Here is a 23725-nt window from a genome sequence, read left to right on the forward strand (position 1 = left end):
TTCCCTGCTCGGCCAGGGCCCCAGGACTCCAGGGAGAGGAATCTCCTTTGCAGCCAACAAAGGGAAAGGACAGAGGCCCTGCACGCCTCTACAGCTGCAGCTCCAGGGTCAGGCTAGGACACCTGCCTCAGGGCCTGGAGTCTGCAAGAAATACAAGATCGCTTAGAACTGAGTGAGCTCTCAGGGGATTTTGAGGAGACCAGCTGAGCTGGTGTGTGGGACAGCTGAATCATAAGATAGGCGACGCTCAGGGCCCTGGTGGAGTCGGCCAGTGTTTCCTGAGGCCACCTCAGCCTAACATGCCAGTTTTGTTAGGAAGATTACAGACTGAAACAGGAGCACCAAAAATAATTAATCTGTGAGCAGGTTTTTTTTAAGTGTTGATTCATGGTTGTTCTATAAGCCAACAGCCTGTCAGAGCTATAAATTAATGAGATAAAATGTTGCTGGCCTTCTATATTTCAGGCCAGATATTGACATTTTAGAATCCACAGATTTTTAACTGTATTGATTGAGGACACCAGGATAAATGGCCTTGGCGCCAAATTCCCATTAACGACAATGGGTACCAAGTGACTAATTCCCAAAGCGCTGCGGTGAGAACGCCCTGCACTGCCTTCTCCTGGCAGGGAGCTCTAATTAGATTGAAATGAAAAAGCCAAATCACCAAGGGTGGAAAAAGGCAGATCCAGTAAAAAGGGAGATCAGACTCAGCAAAGAGAAAGGACAAGTTAAGTCAAAGCAGGACAAAAGCCACAGGAGCTTCATGAGCCCAGCCCAATGGCTAAAGAGAGCGCCTGCCAAAACCTGGGCTACAGATGGAGTGTGCAGAGATGAGGCAGGAGACATGGGGAGAGGGAGGTGGAGGCCCCACACCAGCCCTGGCAGCCCCTGATGGGCTCCACCGCCTAGGTAGGAGGACCTGGGAAGGACCAGCTCAGCTCATCCCACCCAAACAGGCACTGGGCAGCTGCTCCATGCCAGCCCTGGCCAGAGGATGGAAACACAAAGAACACCAGGACAGGACCCCGATTCTCATGGAGCTCCCAGGCTAGCCAAGGAGAGCAGGACAGGCCCTGTATGAGTGTGGGGAGCTTCCCTAAGGGTGAGGTCCAAACCCCTCAATCATTCTGTCCCAGGAGCCCACCACACTCTCCACTGTGGCCTCAGCACCAAGTCCTACATGCAGTAGGTGCACAGTAAGTAACTGCAGAGTAAATGAAACTGGGCCTTCAGGAGATGAACCCAGTGGTGAGCACCATTCCTAGCAGAGGGATGGAGTGAGGGAGTCCTCAATCACCTCCCCCATTTGATGGTAATGCCCTGGGGGCAGCGCCATGCTTTTCTTTACCCACCCAACACACCATAGCTAGAGGGGCACGTTGGGCCTGGGGACAGACAAGCTGTTGTCCAAATGCAGTCCTATCACCAACTGGCAGGCAAGGTATTCTACCTCCCGCTCCTCCAACTCTCCACCGGGGGCTGCATATCACACAGGAGTAGTGGGAGCTACCAGGGAGGCCTACCCAAAGCACGGACGAGCCCTGATTCTTGCCTGCTCCAAACTCAGCAATGGCCTCGAGCTGCCACCTGCTATGGCAGTCCCCAACTCATTAGGCAGGAGGACCCTCTTTGAATGTCAAAAAATTTCAGAACCCCCGTCAAGACACACCCACTCTGACCCACCCACCCACACAATTGCATGCATTTGTTTCACATCTGTTGATTGAGAAAATAACGACTAAGGGCCAATATGAACCCATCAATGCCATCAAATGAACTTGATTTGAGTAACCTGACGGTGTGAGTAAGCTCAGTTTCTGCTCTGTGAGCAGTGTTTTCCTTTGGACACTTCTCATATGCTCATGTGACCCACAGGCTGGAGGTTCACCTCCTACACTCCTCAGACTCATCTCCCCTGGTACCTGCGCCCCATATTACACCCTGCCTTGGCTTCCATGCATACGACATAGAATCCTGTTCCTGTGACGACTCTGTCCTTGTTCCATCTGCAAGAACGTACTTTCCTCCTCATCAATCATACCTCCTCCATCCTAATTCTCTGGCCACCTAATTCATGGCTCAGCTTGGTTTCACTTCCTCCAGGAAGTCTGATTTCCAAGCTAGATGTTCTTACAATTCCTGTCTTGCTCCATCACGGCAATTTGGGATTGTCTCTGCATTTCTGTCTTCCCCAGCAGACATAAGCTTCTCCAGGGTAGGCACTGGGTCTTGTTCAGCTCTGTATCCCTTATACCAAGCATATCATATGGTACACATAGACAACAGAATGTAACAGTCAGGCAGCAGGCTTGGGGACTGGCAGACTGTGCATCCTGGCTCTGCCACTTGCTGGTTTGTGCCCCTGGCCAGTGTGTGTACAGCCGATTCTGATGGTTCCTGTCTCAAAGGGTAAGTGGGGCCTAAATGAGATGCTGTACAGAGGCTGAGGAAGAATGCCCTGCACACAGTGGGTGCTCAGTAGTAAGTGCTCCATCATCAGCCCAGTCATCACCATCATCAAGTGGCATCAAACTCCCTGAGTCTGGCCACTCCACAAGGGGTTCAGAAGATCAGCAAGACCAGGGAAGTGCTTCGTGAGAAGAAAACGCCACATACATGGCATGGTGGGAAGGGCATGGGATCTGCATCTGCACAGACATGGCCTCAAACCCCTGCTGGCCATGCACCACTGGGAGGCACTGAGCAAGCTGCTTCAGTCCTCTGAGCCTCAGTCTCCTCGCCTTTAAAACGGAAATAATCACTGCTGGCAACTGCAGTGAGGATTGGGCAGGCTGTGTGTAAAGCCTATGGCACCTGGCAGGGGCCCTGTGACCACCAGTATTGTCCCCTCCCCTACTGAGCATGCATGGGAGTCAAAGGAGCTGCAAGGCCACCCACACTCAAGGTGGAAACAAACTACCTTCTGCATCTTCCCTCTGTGTCTGCTCGGGGATGCTGGGCATAAGCAGTAGGGGTTGGACCAGCAAGTTATCATCTCCTTCTTGCCAGACCCTGGGAGAGGCAGGCCCCAGAGCCACCACCACTGTGGGACCAGGCAGGCAAGATGCTGGACTGGGGGCACGAGGGAAGCCCTGGGGACTGGTGTGAAATCTGGCCTCTCCCTGGGCTCCTGGCAGGGGAGCCCAGCAGAAACGGAACTGAGGAGGAGCTCTGGAGAGGAGGCAGTGTGGTGCTAAAAGAAGCTGGATCCTGCTCATGGAAAGGGATAAGAATGTCTTTAAAAGGAAAGGAAAGAAAGAAAAGAAACAGAGAGAGAGCAACAAGAGAGACAAAGAAAAAAAGAAAGAAAGAAAGAAAGAAAGAAAGAAAGAAAGAAAGAAAGAAAGAAAGAAAGAAAGAAAGAGAGAAGAAAGAAAAAGAAAGGAAAGAAAGAAAGAAAGAAAGAGAGAGAGAGAGAGAAAGACAAGAAAGAAAGACAGAAAGAAAGACAGAAAGACAAGAAAGAAAGAAAGAAAGAAAGAAAGAAAGAAAGAAAGAAAGAAAGAAAGAAAGAAAAAAGAAAAGAAAGAAAGAGAAAGAAAGAAAGGAATAAAGGAGGGAGGGAAGGAGGGAAGGAAGGAAGGAAGGAAGGAAGGAAGGAAGGAAGGAAGGAAGGAAGGAAGGAAGGAAGGAAGGGAGGGAGGGAAGGAAAAGAGGAGAAAAAAGAAAAGAAAAGAAAGAGAGGAAGGAGCTAGACCTGGGAGTTAGATGGCACAGGTGTGAATCCCAGAGCCACCACTCCCTGGCTGTCCTCACAGGAAACCCGGGACAGGGCTCACGTGGGGGTCGTGGCTGCAATGGGTGCTGACAGTGTCTGCTGCACAGGAGCGCTCAATGAGGAAAGTTCCTTCCACTGACTTCTCTCTCCTTCTCGCCCTGCTTGTCAAGAGCCCCCTCAGGATTTACCCAGCACAAATCCATCCTCCCCAAGTGCCTTTTCAGTGTGGGCATTAAAGCAGAACTCGTTTGAAGACTTTCCTTATGAGCTGGAATCATTTCTCACAGCCTTTCGACGATAATGAATTGACAGGAATTCTAAACTGATTCCAACCAAAGGACACAGTGATAAAGTTAAATCTATTTCGGCACAAATTGCACGTCAGAAGTAGATTTAAAAGCCACCTCTTTATCCAGACCCATGGCTTGGGGCTGAGACAACCTTGGGGTCCTCTGTGTTGGCTGGCAGAGGCCTACCCTCTGTGGGGAGTCACAGTTCTAAACAGTCTGGAAACCCTGTCACCAAGCATGAGCCCACCCCAAGGCCCCTCTCCCTCTGCCACGCAACCAGACAGCTGGTGGCTGCGTGCCCACCAGAGAACCTTCCCCAATGAGAGAGCTGTCAGCTCTCCTCAGGGTAGTAATAGAAACTCACCTGTTTCAAGGTCTGTTAGATGCAGGGCGAAGTCAAAGCCACCACTGAGGATGCGCCGGCCACAGGGAGACCAGCGAGCGGCCCGCACTGCTTCTGTGTGCAGGGAGTAGGTCTGCAGGCAGTACCCGGAGTCCACAGCATTCCATACCTGCAGGCAAACACAGACAGCACCAGGCATCACAACAGGGGCCTGGTATCCAGGGCTCAGCTTGACCCCTCTGTAGAGAGAAAAAGGTCTCGGTGGAATTAGATTACCATAATTTTACCGCCAAATCTATATCTAGATGTTAAACTTTTCACTGCAGAAATGTAAAGGCTTGGGATTGGTAAGTTGGAAGGACTGTTTCCCCATATTTTTTCTGGGGTTGAGAAAACAGCATTCTGGCTGGGTACGGCAGCTCACCCCTGTAGTCCCAGCATTTTGGGGGGCCAAGGTGGGTAGACTGCTTGTGTTCAGGAGTTTGAGACCAGCCCAGGCAACATGGTGAAACCCTGTCTCTACAAAAAATTAGTTGGGTGTAGTGGTACATGCCTGTAGTCCCAACTACTCAGGAGGCTGAGGCAGGAGAACTGCTTGAGCCCAGGAGGCAGAGGTTGCAGTGAACCACGACTGCACCATTGCACTCCAAGCTGGGTGACATAGCGAGACCATCTCAAAAGAAAAGAAAACAGCATTCCCGTGTCTGCCAGTCACCTGCCCACCCCTTCACACTTGCTTCATCCCTGCAGCCAAGAGGCAGTCCTGTGCCCTCATCGTTCACAGCCGTATCCCAGGCTCGCCTGCAACCCTGGCATCTGTCCTGCCATGGACCCTACCTAAGGCCCCACTACATTCATGGGTTCTGCTATAAGACTAAGATCCAAAAAGGAACTGCCACACTTGTATTTACAACCAGTCAAAGTGCAAATATCTGCCTTAGGGGCAGCTGTCCTTTTGCTGGGGGAGAGAAGGTACCGTCCCTCCTTCCCACCCTGGCCTTCCATGAGGGCATGAGGCTCACAGGAGAAAACACTGTTATACTCAATGACTTCTGAAAAATGATCTAAGATATCAAGTATAAAACTTCACACTCCCAGAGCCAGGGCTACACCATGCAAGAGCCCCTGAGCTTAGCTTTCTACCAGCTCTCCCAGCAAATGCCCCCAAACACACCGTGCAGGCCACGGAACAGCCAGAGAGTTTGGAATGCGGCAGGGTAGGCCCAGGGCCTGACATACAGAGGTACTCAGCAATGCCAGTACCCTACCTTCCTGTCACTGCAGGATGAGGGTGATGCTCTCACCTATCACCCAGGTAACTCAGAGACTGAAGCCGAGAAGCAGAAGAGCACCTGCAGTCAGCGCGTGGGAATCAGAACTAAGTGCCTCCCACAGAGTACTGCTGCTTGCAGCTCACAGGCCTTGGCAGAGTGGCTTTGCCTCTCTGGCCTTAGTCCCCTCCGCCCTGAAGTGGGGGATAAGAAGAGGGCCACCCCAAAGGCAGTGGTGAAGGCTGAGGAGGTAATGCCTACACAGCACACAGCACAATGGCTGGCACACAGCTGGATTCCCAGACGTGTTCCATTAGGAAAACCAAGCTTCATTGTCTTTAATAAGAGAAAAACCCAAACAAAGTACACCCATGAACTTCTACAAACCTGATCCCAAGCATAACCTTCTCATTAGAGACGAGAAAATTCAACCTGCCAAGTCCTGAGGTTCTCAGAATGCACAGGATCAGAGCTCTGAAACCTGGTTTCCTGGGATTATGTAAATGTCTACGTTTAAGAAAACAAATGGTCAAGAGTAGCCTTCAAAAAATGCGAAAAGAGCTCAGTTCCTTTCTTCCTCACTAAGGGTCAATAGCTGGGGTCTCAAAGTGAAAAATCAAGAAACAGCAGTGTTTACATTTAGAAACACGAACAGAAATAACGAAGACACAGCCAGAAGGCTTCAAAGTGGCTCAAGAATTCGTGGGAGGGAGATGGGGCACAGGGAACTGCTGTTATCCAAAAATATGTGTGAATATGAATTTAATTTTATTTAAATAGTAAAATAAACTAGATCTACAGGATTCACATGGTCAAACAGTAAAAAAGTTAATATTAAGTATGTAAGTCAAACTGCATATGCAAAGTACAATGCCACTGAAGTTTTTAAAATACATGAAACACCACCTCATACTCATTAGGATGGTTGCTATCAAAAAGCAAAAAATACCATGTATTGACAAGGATATGGAAAAACTGGAACTCTTGTGCACTGCTGGTGGGAACGTGCAATGGTGCAACCACTGTGAAAAACAGCACGGCGGTTCCTCAAAAAAACCGAAACCAGGGTCTCAAAGAGATGCTGTACATCCTTGTTCAGAGCAGCATTATTAATAATGGCCAAAAGAGGGGAGCAATGCAAGTGACTATGGACAGATGAATGAATTTAAAAAATGCGTTCTATCCATGCAGTGGAATAGTATTCAGCCTTAGAATGGAAAGAAACCTTGGCAATTGCTGCAGCATGGATGAAACTTGAAGATATTATGCTAAGTAAAATAAGCCAGCCACATAAGAACAAAGACGATATAACTGCACTTATATGAGGTACCCAGAGTAGTAAACATCACAGAGATACATAGAAAGTAGAATGATGGTTGCCAGGGCTGGGGGAGAGTGAACGGGGAGTTGTTTAAAGGGGACAGAGTTTCAGTTTTCCAAGATAAAGCGTTCTGTGGACAGATGAAGTGAGAAGCGTTCTGTGGGCACATTCACACTGTGAATGTGCTGAACGCCACTGCACTGTATGCTTTATCATGGTGAAGACGGTCAATTTTATGTTGTGTATTCTGACACAGTTTTTAAAAATACATTCACACAAAAAGATCACATTTATTTTTGCATTTGTAGACCATAAAAAAATGCATGAGGATGGCCAATCACTGCTAGGAAGGGAGAGAGGAACTGGGCTGGAGGAAGGAGCTATGAACACTCAGCAGCAGCTCTTCCAAAGGGAGGGTAGAGCAGGTCGGGGAGAGTACATAAGGTAGGGGAGATGAGATGGGGGAGGGAGATCAGATGGGAGGGGAGATGAGATGGGGAGGGAGATGAAATGAGGAGGGGAGATGAGACAGAGAGGGGAGATGAGACGGGGAGGGGAGATGAGACGGAGAGGGGAGATGAGATGGGAGGGGAGATGAAATGAGGAGGGGAGATGAAATGAGGAGGGGAGATGAGACAGAGAGGGGAGATGAGACGGGGAGGGGAGATGAGATGGAGAGGGGAGATGAGATGAGATGGGGAGGGGAGGGGAGATGAGACGGAGAGGGAGATGGGGAGGGGAGGGGAGATGAGATGGGGAGGGCAGATGAGATGGGGAGGGCAGAAGAGACGGGGAGGGGAGATGAGACAGAGAGGGGAGATGGAATGGAGTAGGGGAGATGAGATAGAGAGGGAAGATGGGATGGGAAGGACAGATGAGATGGGAAGGGGAGATGGATAGAAAGGGGAGATGGGATGGGGTAGGGGAGCTGGGATAGGGTAGCAGTGATGAAATGCACTGGGGTGATGAAATGGGGTAAGGGAGATGAGGAGAGGGAGAGATGGAGAATGCTCTGAAGAAAATATGCCCAAATGTTTCCTATGAAACTCATTCATTTATTCATTCCTTCAACAAAGATGTCCTGAGGACCTGTTTTAGCCAGGCATTGTGCAACAGTAAACAAATAGGACAAAAATCTCTGCCTTCAAAGAGCTTATATTCTAGTGAGGGAGACAGACACTAAACAAATAAAAATCCATAGTACATAAGGCAGTAGTAAAGACTGACGTACTAAAAAGTGAGTAGGAAAGGGCTTTATAAGGTCAGGGGAAGGGTTTGAAATGGCCAGGTAGGACCTCTCTGAGGAGGTGACTTTGGAGGAAGACCTGAAGGGGTGAGAAAGCAAGCTATGCAGAAATTAGGGGAAGAAGCTTCAGGCAGGGACAGGAGTATGCCTGGCATGGCCAAGCAACAGCAAGAAGGCCACTGCAGCTAGAGGGTGAACAAGACTCGGGGTTGGCGGGAGGTGGTAAGAAAGGGACAAAGTCAGAAAACCACAAGGCGCTGGGGCATCCCAGGGCTCTGCAGGTGGAAGGGAAGGGAATGGGGGCTGGTTCCACCCCAATAGGACCACTCCAGCTCCCATGCAGGGAGGAGAATGAGGAGCAAGGGAAATGAAGGAAGATGATCAGGAGGCTTCTGCAAGAATCCAGGGAGAGAGGAAGAAATGGCTTGGACCAGTGGGAGGCAGTAGAGAAGTGGCCTGCCTTGGAGGGTAGAAGCAACAGGATTTCCCTGAACTGGAGGTAGGATATGAGGGCAAGGGAAAAGACCGGGACACACTGGCAGTTCCTGGCCAAGCACTGAGAGGGGTTTAGTTGCAGGAATGGGTCAGCCTACAGAAGGCGTAAATCTGAGGGAAGGACCTACCTAGAGCTCAGTTTTGAACGACAGAGAGCAGGCAGTATAAAGACTCATTCCCATACCACTGCCATGTTCAAAGCAGAGGCTGAGCTTTGGACGCCATTGTCATGGAAATGGTGCTGCCACCATGTGCTGGATGAGCTCTCCTACGGAGCAAATGCAGACAGGACAGAGAGGAGTCCCACATTTCAACCCCAGGCCCCCAAGGTTCAAAGGCTGGGAGTCAGGGGATAAGAAGGAGAAAGCAGAAAGAAGTCTAAGAAGAGGCCAGTAAAGTGGGAGAAAAACACAGCAGAATCTTGGAAGCCTAGAGAAGAGAGTGTTTGACAAAGAGACTGGTCACCATGTCAAGTGCTGGCAGGTGGGTCCACTGAGAACTGAGAATGGACACCTGGGGATTTGACAATCTCAGGGGCGGGTGTATGGGTATAGAGTTACCTTCTATACTTTTGAGTATGTTTAAAACATTTCCTATTTTAAAATAAAAATATTAAATTAATGAGCGGGAGAGGAGGAGGAGAAGAAGAAAAAAGGGAGAGAAAGAGGGATGGAGGAAGTAGGAAGAGGGAGAAAAAAGAAACAGGATGGGAGATAGAGAGGGAGGAGAAGAGAAGGGGAAAAGGAAGGAAGGAGCAGGGGGAGAGGGAAGGGGGAAAGGAGAAGAGAAGGAAGGGGAGGAGAGGATGCGAAGGAGGAGAGGAGGGAGGGGAGACAAGGACATGGTAGTCATGAAAGAAAGAAGAAAGAAAAAAAAAAAAAAAAAAGCTTGAACTCTATGATGTCCAAGGCCAAAAGCAGCAAATCAGAATGTTTGAATTATTGTCCAGGGAAACTCCCGAATTAGCCACGGAAACATGTAAGGAGATCCATCAGTCTGAAAATTGTCTGACACGTCCCCTCTGAGGTGAAAAATGCACACTTGGCTCTCCTAGTAGACGCACGGATAACGACAGCATCAGAATCAATGCAGACCAGTCAGCTACCTCTCAAAGCTACCTAGGGTGAAGGAGCCCATCGTTCTCCTTAATTGAATTTAATGTTCACTGTCAGGTTTTAAAGATTAATTCCCAAACATTGCATCAGACTGAAGTGCGTGCCTTTTTTCAATCAAGTAATTAGAGATCTCAAAATGCCTTCATAGAATTAAGGAGTTAAGTCTTTTGTCAAATGTTCCACGATGATTTCATGTATTAACTGGAGACATTCTTTGTGTCCGACAAAAGCAACAGATTTGAAAAGAACATGACAAGTAAAATATGGTGCAGTCATTTGTCGGTTCGGTATTTACCGTAGTTTCTGTGTCCTCGTTACCAGGATATGGCTCCACCAGGAATTCCTCACAGTCTCCAAAGATTTAACAAGTATCGATCTAGCCACAGGTCATGTTCTTCCTGCCTGCCTGCCTTTCGGTTTTGGTTATAAAAGATATAACACAGTCTCCTTGTAAGTTCTTCAAACTATGCAGAAGTGCAAAAACAAAATCCCATAGGAAACAGCCACAGGATTGTTGTTTCTCTGATTTCATTGGAAATATGTGTGCTCTGCCAAAAAAAAAAAAAAAAAATCAAAACCAGAAAAATACAAAGAAAATAAGAGTCATTCATAACCCTATCACCTGGACGTCAAACTTCTGCCTCCCACGTGGCCCTACTCCACTCGCTCTTGTCTCGGAGACCCTCCTAGTCAGGCCTGGCTCCTGGCCTCACCCCACCTCTTGACAGTCCGTTACCCCAGAAAATAATTTGAGAGACCATTCTCAAACTCACACAGCTCAGCCCAAGCCTGTGCAACCAGCACCTAACCCTTCGCCAAAGAGGTGGAATCAGCCCGTTTGCCAAAGCTTTGGGAATCCTTCAAGATGCTTGTGTTCTAGAACTGGATTGCATTGATTCTAAAGACCAATTTGGGAAAACACCTTAGTAATAGTGAGTCTCCCAATCCATGAACAGGATGCGTCTCTCCATTAATTTAGGTCTTCATTTTCTTAAACAATAGTTTGTGGGTTTTTTAATGAAAAGATCTTGAATGTCTTTTGTCAAATTTATCTCTAATTATTTCATAGGTTGATAATATTGTAAATGGTATTTTTAACTTTTATTTTCAGATTGTTCATTTCTCATCTGCAGAAATACAATTAATTTTGTATATTGACCTTGGATTCTGAAACCTTACTAAACTCACTTTTTAGTTCTAGAAGCTTTTTTTAAATAGATACAGTGAAATTTTTTTTTCTTTCCGAGTTAGAGTCTCACTGTGTCACCCAGGCTGGAGTGAAGTGGTGTGATCACAGTTGACTGTAAAACTTTGAACTCCTGGGCTCAAGCAATCCTTCCAAGGAGCTGGGACTGCAGGCACATGCCACCCGACTAATTGCTTTTAATTTTATTTTTGTAGACCTGGGGGGGTCTCACTATGTTGCCCAAGCTGGTCTCAAACTCCTGGCCTCAAATGATCCTCCTGCCACAGCTTCCCAAAGTGCTGGATTACAGAATGAGTCACTGTGAGCTTCCTGGAATTGTATACAAATAAAACTGCCTTTATTTGCAGACGATCATGTTATATGTAAATAAAGGCAGTTTTACTTCCTTTCCAACCTGGATCCTTTTCTTGTCTTATCACACTGGCAATCTCTAGTACAATGCTAAATAACTATGGGGAGAGTAACACCCTTGACTGTTCCTGATCTCATGGAGAAGGTGTTAAGAACGACACTAGAGCTCATGTTTTTGTTGGTGTCCCTTATCAGTTCAAAGGGGTTCTCTTCTAGTTCTAGTTTTCTGAAAGTTTTTTTTAAGATCATGAAAGAATGTTGGATATTGTCAAAAGCTCTTTTGGCATCTATTGAGATGGTCAGATGGTTTTTCTTTCATAATTAATCATTAATATTATAGTTCAGTCATTAACGCTGAGTTACATTGATTTTCAAATGTTAAGGCAAGCTTACATTTCTGGGACAAATCCTAGTTAGTCATGATATGCAGATATATAGTTAGATTGATTTGCTAAAATTTTATTTAAAAAATTTGCATCTCAGATGAGTAAGCAGAAGATAAAGAGAGAAAAACAATTTCGCATCTATGTTCATGAGAGATTGATCTCTTGCTTTCTTCTCTTATGATGTCCTTTTCTTGGTTTGCTATCAGGGTAATAATGGCCTCATAGAATGAGTTGGGAACTGTTCCCCCTTCTTTGCTATTCTAGAAGAGTTTGTGTATATATATTATGTATTAGTTTCCCCAGCACAAAGTACCATAAACTGTGTGGCTTAAACAATGGAATTTTGTTGTATCACAGTTCCGGAAACTAGAAGTCTGAAACCAAGCTGTTGGCAGGGGTGGGATCCTTCTGAGGGCTCTGAAGGAAGGATCTGTTCCAGACCTCTCTCCTGGACTTGTAGATGGCCGTCTTCATATTCACATAGCTTCTCCCTCTATGCGTATCTATCTCCAAATCTCCCCTTCCTATAAGATATGAGTAGAGGGAGAATTGGATAGGGCCCACCCTAATGACTTCATTTTGACTTGATTACCTCGGTCATGACTCTATCTCAAAATAAAGCTACAGTTTGAGGCACTGGGGGGTTAAGATATCAAAACATAAATTTGGAGTTGGGGATAGATGCAATTCATCCCATAACAAATTGGTATGATTTCTTCTTGAAGTGGTAGAATTCACTAGTGAGATTTCAACTGGAGTTTTCTTTGTGGGAAGGTTTCTAATCATGAATTCAATTTTTTTAAATAAATATGAGGCTTTGGGGTTTATCTTCTTGAATGAGCTTTTATTGTTTGGGTCTTTCAAGCCATTTTTCCACATCATCTAAGTTGTAGAATTCGCTGGCATAAGGTGATCATATTACCTTAGTGTCTTTTAAATGTCTGCAGTATCTATAATTAGGTCACTTCTCTCATTCCTAATATTAGTAATTTGTGATTTTTCTCTGTTATTTCCCATGAGTCTAGCTAAATATACCTTTCATTGGTCTCAAAGAACCAACTTTTTGTTTCACTGATTTTTCTCTACTATTTTTCTATTTGCTGTTTCGGTTATTACTGCTCTTACCTTTATTTGCTTTTTTGGGTTGAATTTGTTCTTCTTTTTCTGGTGTCTTAAGGTAGAAGCTGAGATCGCAGTTTTGAAAATTTCTTCCCAACTAATATAGACATTTCACGCTATAAATTACCATCTGAGAACTACTCTAGTAACATTGCACAAATGTTTATATATTGTTTTTTCATTTGCATTCCATTCCAAATACTTTTTAATATCTGTTTCTTCACTGACCCATGGGCTATTTAGAAATATGTTATTTAGTTTCCAAATATTTAGAAATTTTCTAGATATTATTGTTTTGATTTTTAATTTAAATCCCATTGTAATCAGAGAATACACTTTGAATGATTCCAATCTTTACAGATGTACTGAAACTTGTTTTACATGGTCAATCTTGGAGGACATTCCATGGGCAATTGAAAAGAATGTATATTCTGCTATGGTTACATGGAGCATTCCATAAACGTCAAATAAGCCCAGTTGGTTCACAGTGTTGTTCAAGTCTTGTAAATCTTAGCTGATTTTCTGTCTACTTGATCTGTTGATTATTGAGAGCAGGGTGCTGAAATCTCCAACAATAAGTGTGGATTTTACTGTTTCTCCATTCAGCTTCTGTCAGTAATGCTTCATGTATTTTAGAGCTCTCTTATTATTTATATAAATATTTATGCACCTAATGTTTATGTAGCTGAAGTTACATGCCTAATGTTACGTCCTTCGATAAATTGATCCCTTTATCCCTGGTACTATTCTTTGCTCTGAAATCTGCTTTGTCTATGTTAACAGTCACTCTCGCTTTCTTTTATTGCTTATAGTATATCTTTTTCTATCCCTTTACATTTAATCTTTTTGTCTTTATATTTAAAGTGTGTTTCTTATGGGCACTGAGTCTTGACTTTTTATCCAACCTAACAATCTTTGTCTTTCAAATGGGATGGGTAGACCATTTCATCCATAATTGATATGGTTTGGGTTTAAATCTTGCTATTTGTTTTTATCCCATCTGTTCTTTGTTCCCTCTTTCCTAATTCTTTTGCCTTCTTTTGCATTGAGTTCTTTTGTTATTTTATCTCCCATGGTTAGATTTATAACCATAAAGCTTTGTTTTGTTTTATTACTAGTTGCTTTAAGGTTTACAGCGTACATCTTTAGCTTATCACAGACTGCTTGCAAGTAATATTATTGCTTCCCCTATAATACAAGAACTATAACAATAATATACATAATCTCCTCCATCCTAGCCTTTGTGCTATTGTTATTGTGTATTTTACATCTACATGTGTTATAAACTGCACAATACATTATTATGTTTCTACTCTAAACAGTCAATCATCATTGAAAGTGATTTTTAAATAAGAACAAAAAGCATCTTACATTTTCCCACATATTTACCATTTCTAATGCTCATCATTCCTCTCTGCAGATGTAGATTTCTCTTTGGCATCATTTTCCTTTTGTGTCAAGGACTCCCTTTATTAACATTTCTTATAGGCCAAGTTTGCTGATGGTAAATCACTTCAGTTTTAAAATGCCTGAGAAAGTAATCTGCCTTTCTTTTTTAAAAGATATTTCACTGGATATTAAATTTAAGGTTGACAGTGGTTTCAGTTTTGGCTTTTCCTTTCAGTGCTTTCAAATGGTGTTCCATTGTCTTCTTGCAGTATGTCCAATGAGAAGTTTGGGTCACTCTTAGCGTTGCTCCTCTGTATGTAATCTGCCTTGTTCCCTGCTCTAACTACTGGTAAGTTTTTTTCCCTTTAACAGTAGTTATAAGACATTTCAGGCCAAGTACAGTGGCTCACGCCTGTAATCCAAGAACTTTGGGAGGCCAAGGTGGGGGTATCACTTGGGGTCAGAGGTTCGAGACCAACCTGGCCAATGTGGTGAAACCCGGTCTCTACTAAAAATATAAAAATTAGCTGGGCATGGTAACAGGTGCCTGTAATCCCAGCTACTTGGGGGGCTGAGGCAGATTTGCTTGAACCTGGGAGGAAGAGGTTGCAGTGAGCAGAGATTGCACTACTGCACTCCAGTCTGGGTGACAGAGTGTGACTCTGCCTCAAAAAAAGAAAAGAAAAGAAATTTCACTATAATATACTTTGGTGAACTTTTTTCTTCATGTTTCTTGAGCCAGGGGTTCATTGAGATTCTTGAATCTATGGGTTTATGATTTTCATCAAATTTAGAAAACTTTCAGCCATTACTTCTTTAAGTATTTTTTCTGTTCTCCACTTCTTTGAGGACTCCACTTTCAAATACATTGGGTGAACCTGAAGTTGTCCTACATCTCACCAATGATCTGTTCATTTTTTCCCCAAGCTTTTTGCTCTCTGTATTTCACTTTGGATAGCTTCTTTATGTCTTCAAGTTCACTAATCTCTTTTATAGTTTCTAATCTGCTGTTAATTCCATGAACTGTGTTTTTCATTGAAGACTTTGTTTCATCTCTAGAAGTCCAATTTGGGTCTTTGTTGTATTGCCCACGTCTCTTCTTAATATGCTCATGCTCATGCTACTCTCTACCTTTTTGCCAATATATAATATGTTTATAATAATTGGTTTAATGTTCTTGACTTCTAATTGTATCATCTGTGCCATTTCTGGGTCTGTATCTATTGACTGATTTTTCTTCTCATCATGGTTCATATTCTTTGCATGTTTTATAATGTTTATTTGGATATTAGACACAGTAAATTCAGGAGGCTCAGTACTCCAGGCTGGGTGGCACAATCACAGCTCACTGCTCACCATGTCCTTGAACTCCTGGGCTCAAGCAATCCTCCCATCTCAGCCTGCCGAGTGGCTGGGACTATAGGTGTACGTCACCATGCCTGCTTAATGTTTAGAGACGAGGTCTCACTACATTGCCCGACTGGTCTTGAACTCCTGGCTTCAAGTGATCCTTCCACCTCATCCTCGCAAGTAGCCAGGAATACAGGCATGCACCACCATGCTTGGCTTCAAATTCATTCTTGAAAGATACAGAATCATGAGTTGACATGTTCCTAGTTTTCTATCTTTAAAGATACCATCAAAGATCCCCCACCTCCTCACCTCCACCTCACACCTGCCATACACATACTCCATTACCCCATTACTGCAGTCAGATCTTCCCCACACCCAGCCTTCTGACAGGAATATTTTGGAGTGAGGGGATCTGAGTATTCATTATGTGGGTGAGCCACTGTGTCACAGATAACAAGAAGGCCAGCAGTTATCTACAAACTGATCTCATTCACTGTAGGTATGAACTTTAAAGATACCATTTTTAGTTTTCTATCTTTAAAGGAACCATTCCATTGTCTCTGGACTCTACTGTTTCTGGTGAGAAGTCAGTCGTTTTTCATATGATTTTTCTCCTCCACGTGACATTCAGTTTTCTGACTGCTTTCAAGATTTTCTCTTTATCTTTGGTTTGACCACCATATGCCTAGGTGTGGTTTTCTTTGTATTTGTCCTGTTTGCAATTTGCATGGTTGGGGTTTTCTTTTTCTTTTAAAAAAGGAACTCACCAAATTTGGGGCATTTCCCGATATTGTTTTATTCAAAATATTTTTTTCTTTCCCATTCTCACTCTCCTCTCCTTCTGGAACTCAATTACTTATATAATAGATCTTCTGACATTGTCCACAGTTCTCTGAGTATCTGTTCTTCTTCTCCTCCATAATTTTTCTCTGTTTTAAAGCCAAATAATTTCTATTGATCTATGTCCAAGTTCACTGGCTCTGTCATCTCCCTCTGTTATGGAATCTAAATGGTGAATTATTAATTTCAGATACTGTATTTTTCAGTCCTAGAACTTAACACTTGTTTTTCTTGCAGCATCTATTTCTCTACTGAGATTCCCCATTGTTTTACTTGTTGTGAGGATATTTTCCTTTGTATCCTTCAGCACATCTATAATAATTGTTTTAAAATACTTGTCTACTAATTTCGACATGGGGATCATCTTGAGGATAAGCTCCTTTGTTGGTCTTTCTCTTGAATACAGGCCCCCTTTTCCTGTTTCTTGCTTTATCTAGGAATTCTGGGTGGAAAACTGAACATTACAAAATGTATCTTATCTCTGAATTTTTTTATGCTCCTCTAAAGAATATTGATTTAAAAAAAAAAAAAACAGGCAGCTAACCTGGCTCTACTCAAATTTCAAACTCCGTTTCCCTTGCAGTGTGCAGCAGCAGAATTTCTATTCAGTTCTCTTTGCCTTAGTTGAGCTGCTTAGAGTCTGCCCCCTGCACAGGTTCAGCAGTCATTCAGAGATTTGGGTAAAGTTTATAGAAACTTTCCAGCTGCTGTGGTTATCCCAAACTCTGTCCTCTGGTTCTTCAAGCCAGTAACACTATTGGTTTTCTATCCAAATTTTTAGCAGCCTGTCTGGCACAGACTGGAGCCTATGCTTAGCCAAAGCAAACAAACAAAAGCATTTAGAAAACTTTCAGCCATTCTGTCAGAAACTCATCCAATGCCATTTCCTTCTGAGGGCGGACTTCTGTCCAGTCTCTGCCTGCTTTCTTTGCTCTCCAATACCTTCAGGTAGTTCTGTTGTTGTTGCTGTTGTAGAGTTTATAGTTGTTAGCTGTGAGAGGGTTAGTCTGCCAGAACTACCACTTCATTACTGGAAGCCAAACCAAATTTTCAACTTTAAGCATCTGTTTTGCAATAATTAAGAGTAACACTTCACCCCCTCCTCACCTCCACCCTCACACCTGCCATACACATACTCCGTTACTCCATTACTCCAGTCAAAATCTTCCCCACACCCAGCCTTCTCATAGGAATGTTCAGGAGAGTGAGGGGATCAGTGTATTTGTTATGTGGATGAGCCACTGAACACCACCACCACCAGCTTCACAAAAATTTGCAGAGAACCTCGAAACACTGCAGGGTTTCTAGGATACATGGTATGGGAGTTTGAGCCAATTTCATTTGCATTCCTAAGGCCAGGGTACCCAAGCTCATATCTGGGTTACAAGGGGCTCACATTTGTAGAAATAGCAAGAACAAAAGCAGCGTTTTCATTTTACACCATCTTCCTAAGTGCTTCCTGAAGTGTTTTCTACACCAAATGATGCAAGGTCTCTCAAAGTAAAGGTTGAGGAGAAACTTGATCAGAATCTGTAAGTACATGAACATTCATTATACAGAGAATTCCAAGAAATTATTCTCTCTATTCAATAAGGTCAGAACAAAGGGAAGGAGTTTTAAATGTCAACAGAAGATGTAAAAGGGCAAAGAAAAGTTTTCCTAAAGCAAAAAGGATTAAGAGCAAGACATATCACAGAAGGAGCTGAAGACAGTGTGGAGAGCTGGAAGCAGGGGCTTCTGGGGGCCATCAGCTACACCCGCTTCACAGAGTGGGAAGATCCCTCCACAGCCTGCCCGGCCTCCCAGCAGGTGCAGAGCCTGTCCAATGGTGGGAGTATAGTGGTCTCAGGAGGAGCCAAGCCCCTTTTGAAAGCACCATAATCTGGGACATCATATCCAGGACATTTGAAAGCATCATAATCTGGGGCATTATTTTAGGACCACCTCCAGGTAACAGTAATCATGTATTGAGCTGTAACTACATGCTAAACGTGCTTTTCAGCACTTTACAACTGAGTCAGTTGAGTGAACTGAGTTAACTAAATTAACTCAATCCTCACCACAGCCCTATGAAGTAGAAAATAGGTCCATTTAACAGATGAGGAAACTGAAGCATAGAGAGGTTGCCTGTCTCAGGCCATACTGTGTGAGGTGGGGCAGGCACTCGGACCAAGGCACTCTGGCTTGAGAGTCTGCAGGCTCCAGCACCACTAGTGCTCTTCTGACTCCCACCTGCAATACCCCCCAAGGTCCAACCAACTGCCCTAATCCTGCACTCTGGAGAAATACAACACAAAGCCAAACTAACCCCTCTTGCTACTACTGCCAGCCTTTAGTTGTCTCATGGTGGGTTCCCCACTGAATCCCCGCCTCCTAATTTGATTTTCCAAAGTGCTGAGGTCCTCCTTTATGCCCTTTCCCCTTACTTGTCAGCTCTGTCAACCCAACCACTTCTCGCCTCTGTGGCTCCATCCTCTGAGCACCGTCCTCTCCCCCCAGCACCACAGCAACAGCCTCAAAACTGGTGTTTCAAGTTTCACAGGATGAAAGAGTTATGGAGAGAGTGGTGGTGATGGCCACACAACACTATGAATGTATCTAATACCACTCTACTGTATGCTGAAAATATCTAAGATGGTACAATATTTTACCACAGTAAAAACATTTTTGGAAAAAACAAAAAACTGGTATCTCAGCTTCCACTCCCACCTACAATCTCCTGCCACACAGCAGCCAGAGTGGACCTGTGCATCAGAGTCGGGTTACAGCCTCCCACCCTGCAAACTCTCCAGTGGCTTCCCAGCACACCTGGAATAAATTCTGTGTCATCTGGCCTGACTCCACTCCAGCAGCAATGGCCTCCTGGCCTCTCACACTCCAGTGCCTTCCCCTTCGGGGCCTGGGCACCTGCTACTCCTCTGTCCAGGTGCTCTTCTCTACACAGCCGCCGGGCTTGCTCAAGTCTCTACTCAGAGAGATGTTCCCTGAGCCAGGCGATCTAAACACTGCTCTCATCACTCCCCTTCATCTTAGCTGGCTCTACTTTTCTTCAAAGCATTACATTACTCCCTAACATATTTACTTGCTTGTTTGTTGTTTCTTTATTTCTCCAACTAAAATGTAAGTTCCATGAGGGTAATGACACTACCTATTCCTTATCTGTTTTGTTTGCTTCTCTATCCCCCAGTGTTTTGAACAGGGTCTGGCACATTCTAGAAAGTCAATGTCTCTTGAGTGAGTGATAGCATAGATGAAATAAATGGATGGATGGATGGATGGATGGATGGAATGAAATGGATGCATAAATGAATGGAATGGAGGGATGGGTGTTAAATGGAGGATGGATGGATGGATGGACGATGGACAGACAGACAGAAGTATAGATGGACAAACAAGTGGACAAAACAATGGCTATATTAGCTTTGGGTCACCTGCAGACTAGAAAGCAGACCTCCCTTCTGTAACATTACCCAATTTATTTATTATTAAGTTGTGGGAAAAATGCTAAGTACAGTACCCTTTAGTCATGAGAGACCTCCTCTACTTTAAGAGTAAATAACTAATTCTCAAAGTTGAGTGCTACTGTTCAATAAGCCATAGGTCATCCAGTTGGACTGTATGATCTTATAGATACCTCTTTATCTCTCTCATCTTCTCAAGAAAAGTCTGAGACTCTCTGGCACCACAAGGACCTTAGGCTGGTTCTTGCTCTTCTGTAAAATAAAGATGTGATGGAATCACCAAGGTTCTAAAGGCCTGAGGCTCTGAATGTCAGCACCTTTCCAATAAAGACACACTCAGCCTCTGGCCTCAATATACACAGACACTATAAGTCTAATAGCTCATATAAGAATGAAGGGACCAGGCACAGTGGCTCACACCTGTAACCCCAACACTTTGGGCGGCTGAGGCAGGCAGACGGTTTGAGCCCAGGAGGTCGAGAGCAGCCTGGGCAACATGGAGAAACCCTGTCTCTACTGTGGTGCACACAACTCTAGACCCAGCTACTTGGGAGTCTGAGGTAGGAGAATCTCCTGAGCCTGGGCAGTCGAGGCTGCAGTAAGCCATGATTGTGCCACTGCACTCCAGCCTGGGTGACAGAGTAAGGCCCTGTCTCAAAAAAAAAAAAAAAAGAACAAATGGTTTTGGCAATTGAATGCTGGCTGCTGGCTCCCGGCAAGCACATCTGTCTTTTAATCCTGCAAGACCATGAATTCTGCGTGTCTGGGGTCCATTTTCTCTTTCTCTCGTATAAGCATCCCTCCCAGACTCAATCACTATGGTACATGGGGCTTCCAAAACTACCTTTTTTCACTCTTGGAAAATGGGTTTTCCACTTGGGCACCTCTAGTCTCCCAGCTCCCTCCCGTTCTCAGCACGCTCACGTGGACCAGCACAGCTGGAACCCCTGAGGTCTGAAGCCTGGGCTGCTTTGGCATTGTTAGGTGCTCTTTCATACCTGCCTCACCTGTGGGGACTGTGAAGTGCTTCTGGGGTTGCATGTCACATCTTTCCCCAAGCCACAGTTCCTCCCTGGTGTGCTTAATCTGCACGCAGTAAGAGGGACTTTGGAGCGCTCCTACTCCCTTATCCTAAGACGTACTCACTCTCTCAACAACTGGGGGGAAGAAGAGGTTGTGACGTGGTTAGAATGAGTAGTAATCACGTTATAACTTTATTTTTGTGTATCACCCCCCATACAAACCCATAAGATTACCAGGGAAACTGTCATCTCCATTTTACAGATGGGCAAAGAAAGTCTTAGAGTGATTGGGTGACTCTCATTCACTTGCTGGGTTTATTCAACAGATATTTATGCCACGTCCGCTATCTGCCAAGAAATTTGCTCACTGCTGGAACTGCTAGAGAACAAAATAGCTCATGAGAGTCTAGTGGAAGAAAAAGATATTAAGCAACACACAAACCGCTCTTCTAACTCAGATCAGTGCTGTGAAGAACAGAACTAGCTCCAGATGACAACAGCAGGTGGAATGGATTCACTTTGATTTCCACCGCAGAGGTCAGCGGGCTTCTCCGGAGGAAGGGTAAGGTGGGGAGGGCCTGAGCAAGGCTGTAAAGGTGATAGCCACACAGGCTGGGGGACTGGCGGCCAGTGTGGCTTAAGCCCTGTGTGAAGGAAGACAGCAACATGAGTGGGCAAAACGCCGATCAGGCAGGGCTCAGCTGATATTTGCAAAAAGTTTGGAATTTTTCCCTCCGTGTAAAATGGATGGGTTTTTAAGCATTGGAGCAAAGTGATAAGCAGACTTTTGTTTTTAAAGAGCACACGGGCTGCTATAAGAGAGGCCGGAATAATGCAAGGAGACCAGCGAAGAGGATGTGCAGAGCGGAGAGGGCAGGCCTGGGCCACAGGACTGTGAACGCACTGAACGCCCACTTTGGAGAAGAATCACTGGGACTTACAGGTGGATTAGAGGGGGAGTGAGGCAGAAGGGGAGCAGAGGAGGTGGGGTGTCATGGCACATGGTGGAACAGCAGGAGAGAGCCCTCTTCTGATCACACTGTAGCAGAGGCAGGGAGAACCAGAACCTGGGTCGCCTAATTCCTACGACCGCATCATGGCGCCACCTCTACAAGTGAGGGTAGACGTCACCTAAGCCAGGACAAGGAGCTGCTTTAAAATCACTCGGCTTCATCAACGTGCAGGAACTCAGGGATGCTCTCAGCAGTTACTGAGTGGGGGATCCTGGGAGCATCATCTGATTTAGTTCTAATTACCTTCAACTTAATTCCTTCTGAGGGCCCATGCGGGGTGGAGGTAGGGTGTCCTGGCTGTCATATGTAACCATGTCCCAGGGCACAGGCCTCCTGACCTCAGCTTTTCCAGAGACCCAGCTGAGCCAACCTCTGCCACCCCCACGCAACAGCCAGCCAGGGCAGGGCCCCAGAATAGAGGTGGCCACTGTCAGAAAGTGAGGTTGCTCAGGTCCTGCTACCATGGCAACTGCCACAGGCCAGGCCAGGCTGTCTCTGCTCCCCAAGGAGGGCTCCCGGGGCAGCCCTGTGGACAGGCTCCAACAGGCCCACACCATTACTGAAGCCATGGTTCTCCCTGGCCCTCCCTGATGGGCTTGGGATGCAAGTGATCCTTTTCCTCAAGACTTCTCAATTTGCATAAAAACGAGTACTGGCCCTTTGCTCCAAAAATTCCATCCAGAAGCCCAGTTAGGGGGCACTCTCTGAGCCTTCTAGCCATAAGGCCTTATCTTGCCAAGCACATCCCAGGGACTGAAGGGGGTTGTAAACACCTACAGTGGGAAAGTCAGTGGCTGACTCTGGAGGCCCCACTCACCTGCCCAGCCTCATCTCCCATCATGATCTTCCTTGTAAGCCACTCTCTAGCCGTGTTTCCCAAACTCGCTCTGTTCCTTGAACCTCCAACCTTACATATGCTCTCTCTCTGTTGGAAGTACATGCCTCCCTCTCCACCTGGTTGGCTCCTACTCTTCTCTCCTGTCTCCCATGAGACAATCCTTTCTCCAGGAAGCCCTCCTGACTCCCATAGGACAAGCTAAGGTCCAATGGATGTTCCCGTAGCCCTCCATGCCTGCCCTCCGGGAGGGCCGAATACACCATCTGGTAAGGGTCTAGCTGCCATCTGACCTCTCCCATTTCTGGAAGATGAGTAAAGAGTGGCCACGGCGGTCATGCAGGATGGTCAGTAGGACCATGCAGCTGGGTAGACTGTATTGATCTTCCACCTCCGGTCATTGCCCTGTTCTTTTATGTGTAATGTTTTTCTGATTGTGAAAGAAATGCATGCATTTTTATAATGGCCCCCATCACCACCACAAGGCTATGGTTTATCTAGACTGCCACATGCCCACACTGCCAGGTATTTACACAGGTGATGGAGTCCTGGCAGTGCCCCTCATCCCTCTGAGGTCGTGTAATTGGACCACATTGGACCACTATACAGATGAAGAGACTGGGGCTCCTCGTAGAAAGAAAGTCCCCCATGGTTACACAACAAGCAGGTTAGAGGCCCAGGACTCATGGCCAGGTGCTTCTCACCTGAGGGCCAGGTGTCACCACCTGGGCAACAGGTAAGATACTGAAAAGGAACAGAGGTGACACTGGATCTAATCCTTGCACTCAATCACAGGTAATTCCTGCAACCTGCTGACAGTTTCCACAGTATTTTTCTATGCAGACTTTGTTTCTTCTGAGATCCTATGGAATATACAATCTGGCATCATGTTTTCTTCACTTAACATTTTCCAATGTTCCTAAAATCTTTTTTTTTTTTTTTTTTGT

The 23725-nt window shown here is 45.3% G+C and overlaps 1 protein-coding gene across 3 annotated transcripts in view; it reads right to left on the reverse strand.

Moving 5' to 3' along the window:
- WDR25 (WD repeat domain 25) overlaps positions 1-23725 on the reverse strand; it is a 152360-nt gene that overhangs the window by 56701 nt on the left and 71934 nt on the right. For all 3 annotated transcript variants that reach the window (XM_017528119.2, XM_017528118.2, XM_017528120.2), the window contains exon 3: positions 4376-4523. In XM_017528119.2, the coding sequence (XP_017383608.1) occupies positions 4376-4523 (148 nt within the window). The remainder of the gene's footprint in view (positions 1-4375; positions 4524-23725) is intronic.

This window comes from Cebus imitator, unplaced genomic scaffold (assembly GCF_001604975.1).
Source record: "Cebus imitator isolate Cc_AM_T3 unplaced genomic scaffold, Cebus_imitator-1.0 Scaffold52, whole genome shotgun sequence".
In the NCBI taxonomy this organism is placed as follows: domain Eukaryota; kingdom Metazoa; phylum Chordata; class Mammalia; order Primates; family Cebidae; genus Cebus; species Cebus imitator.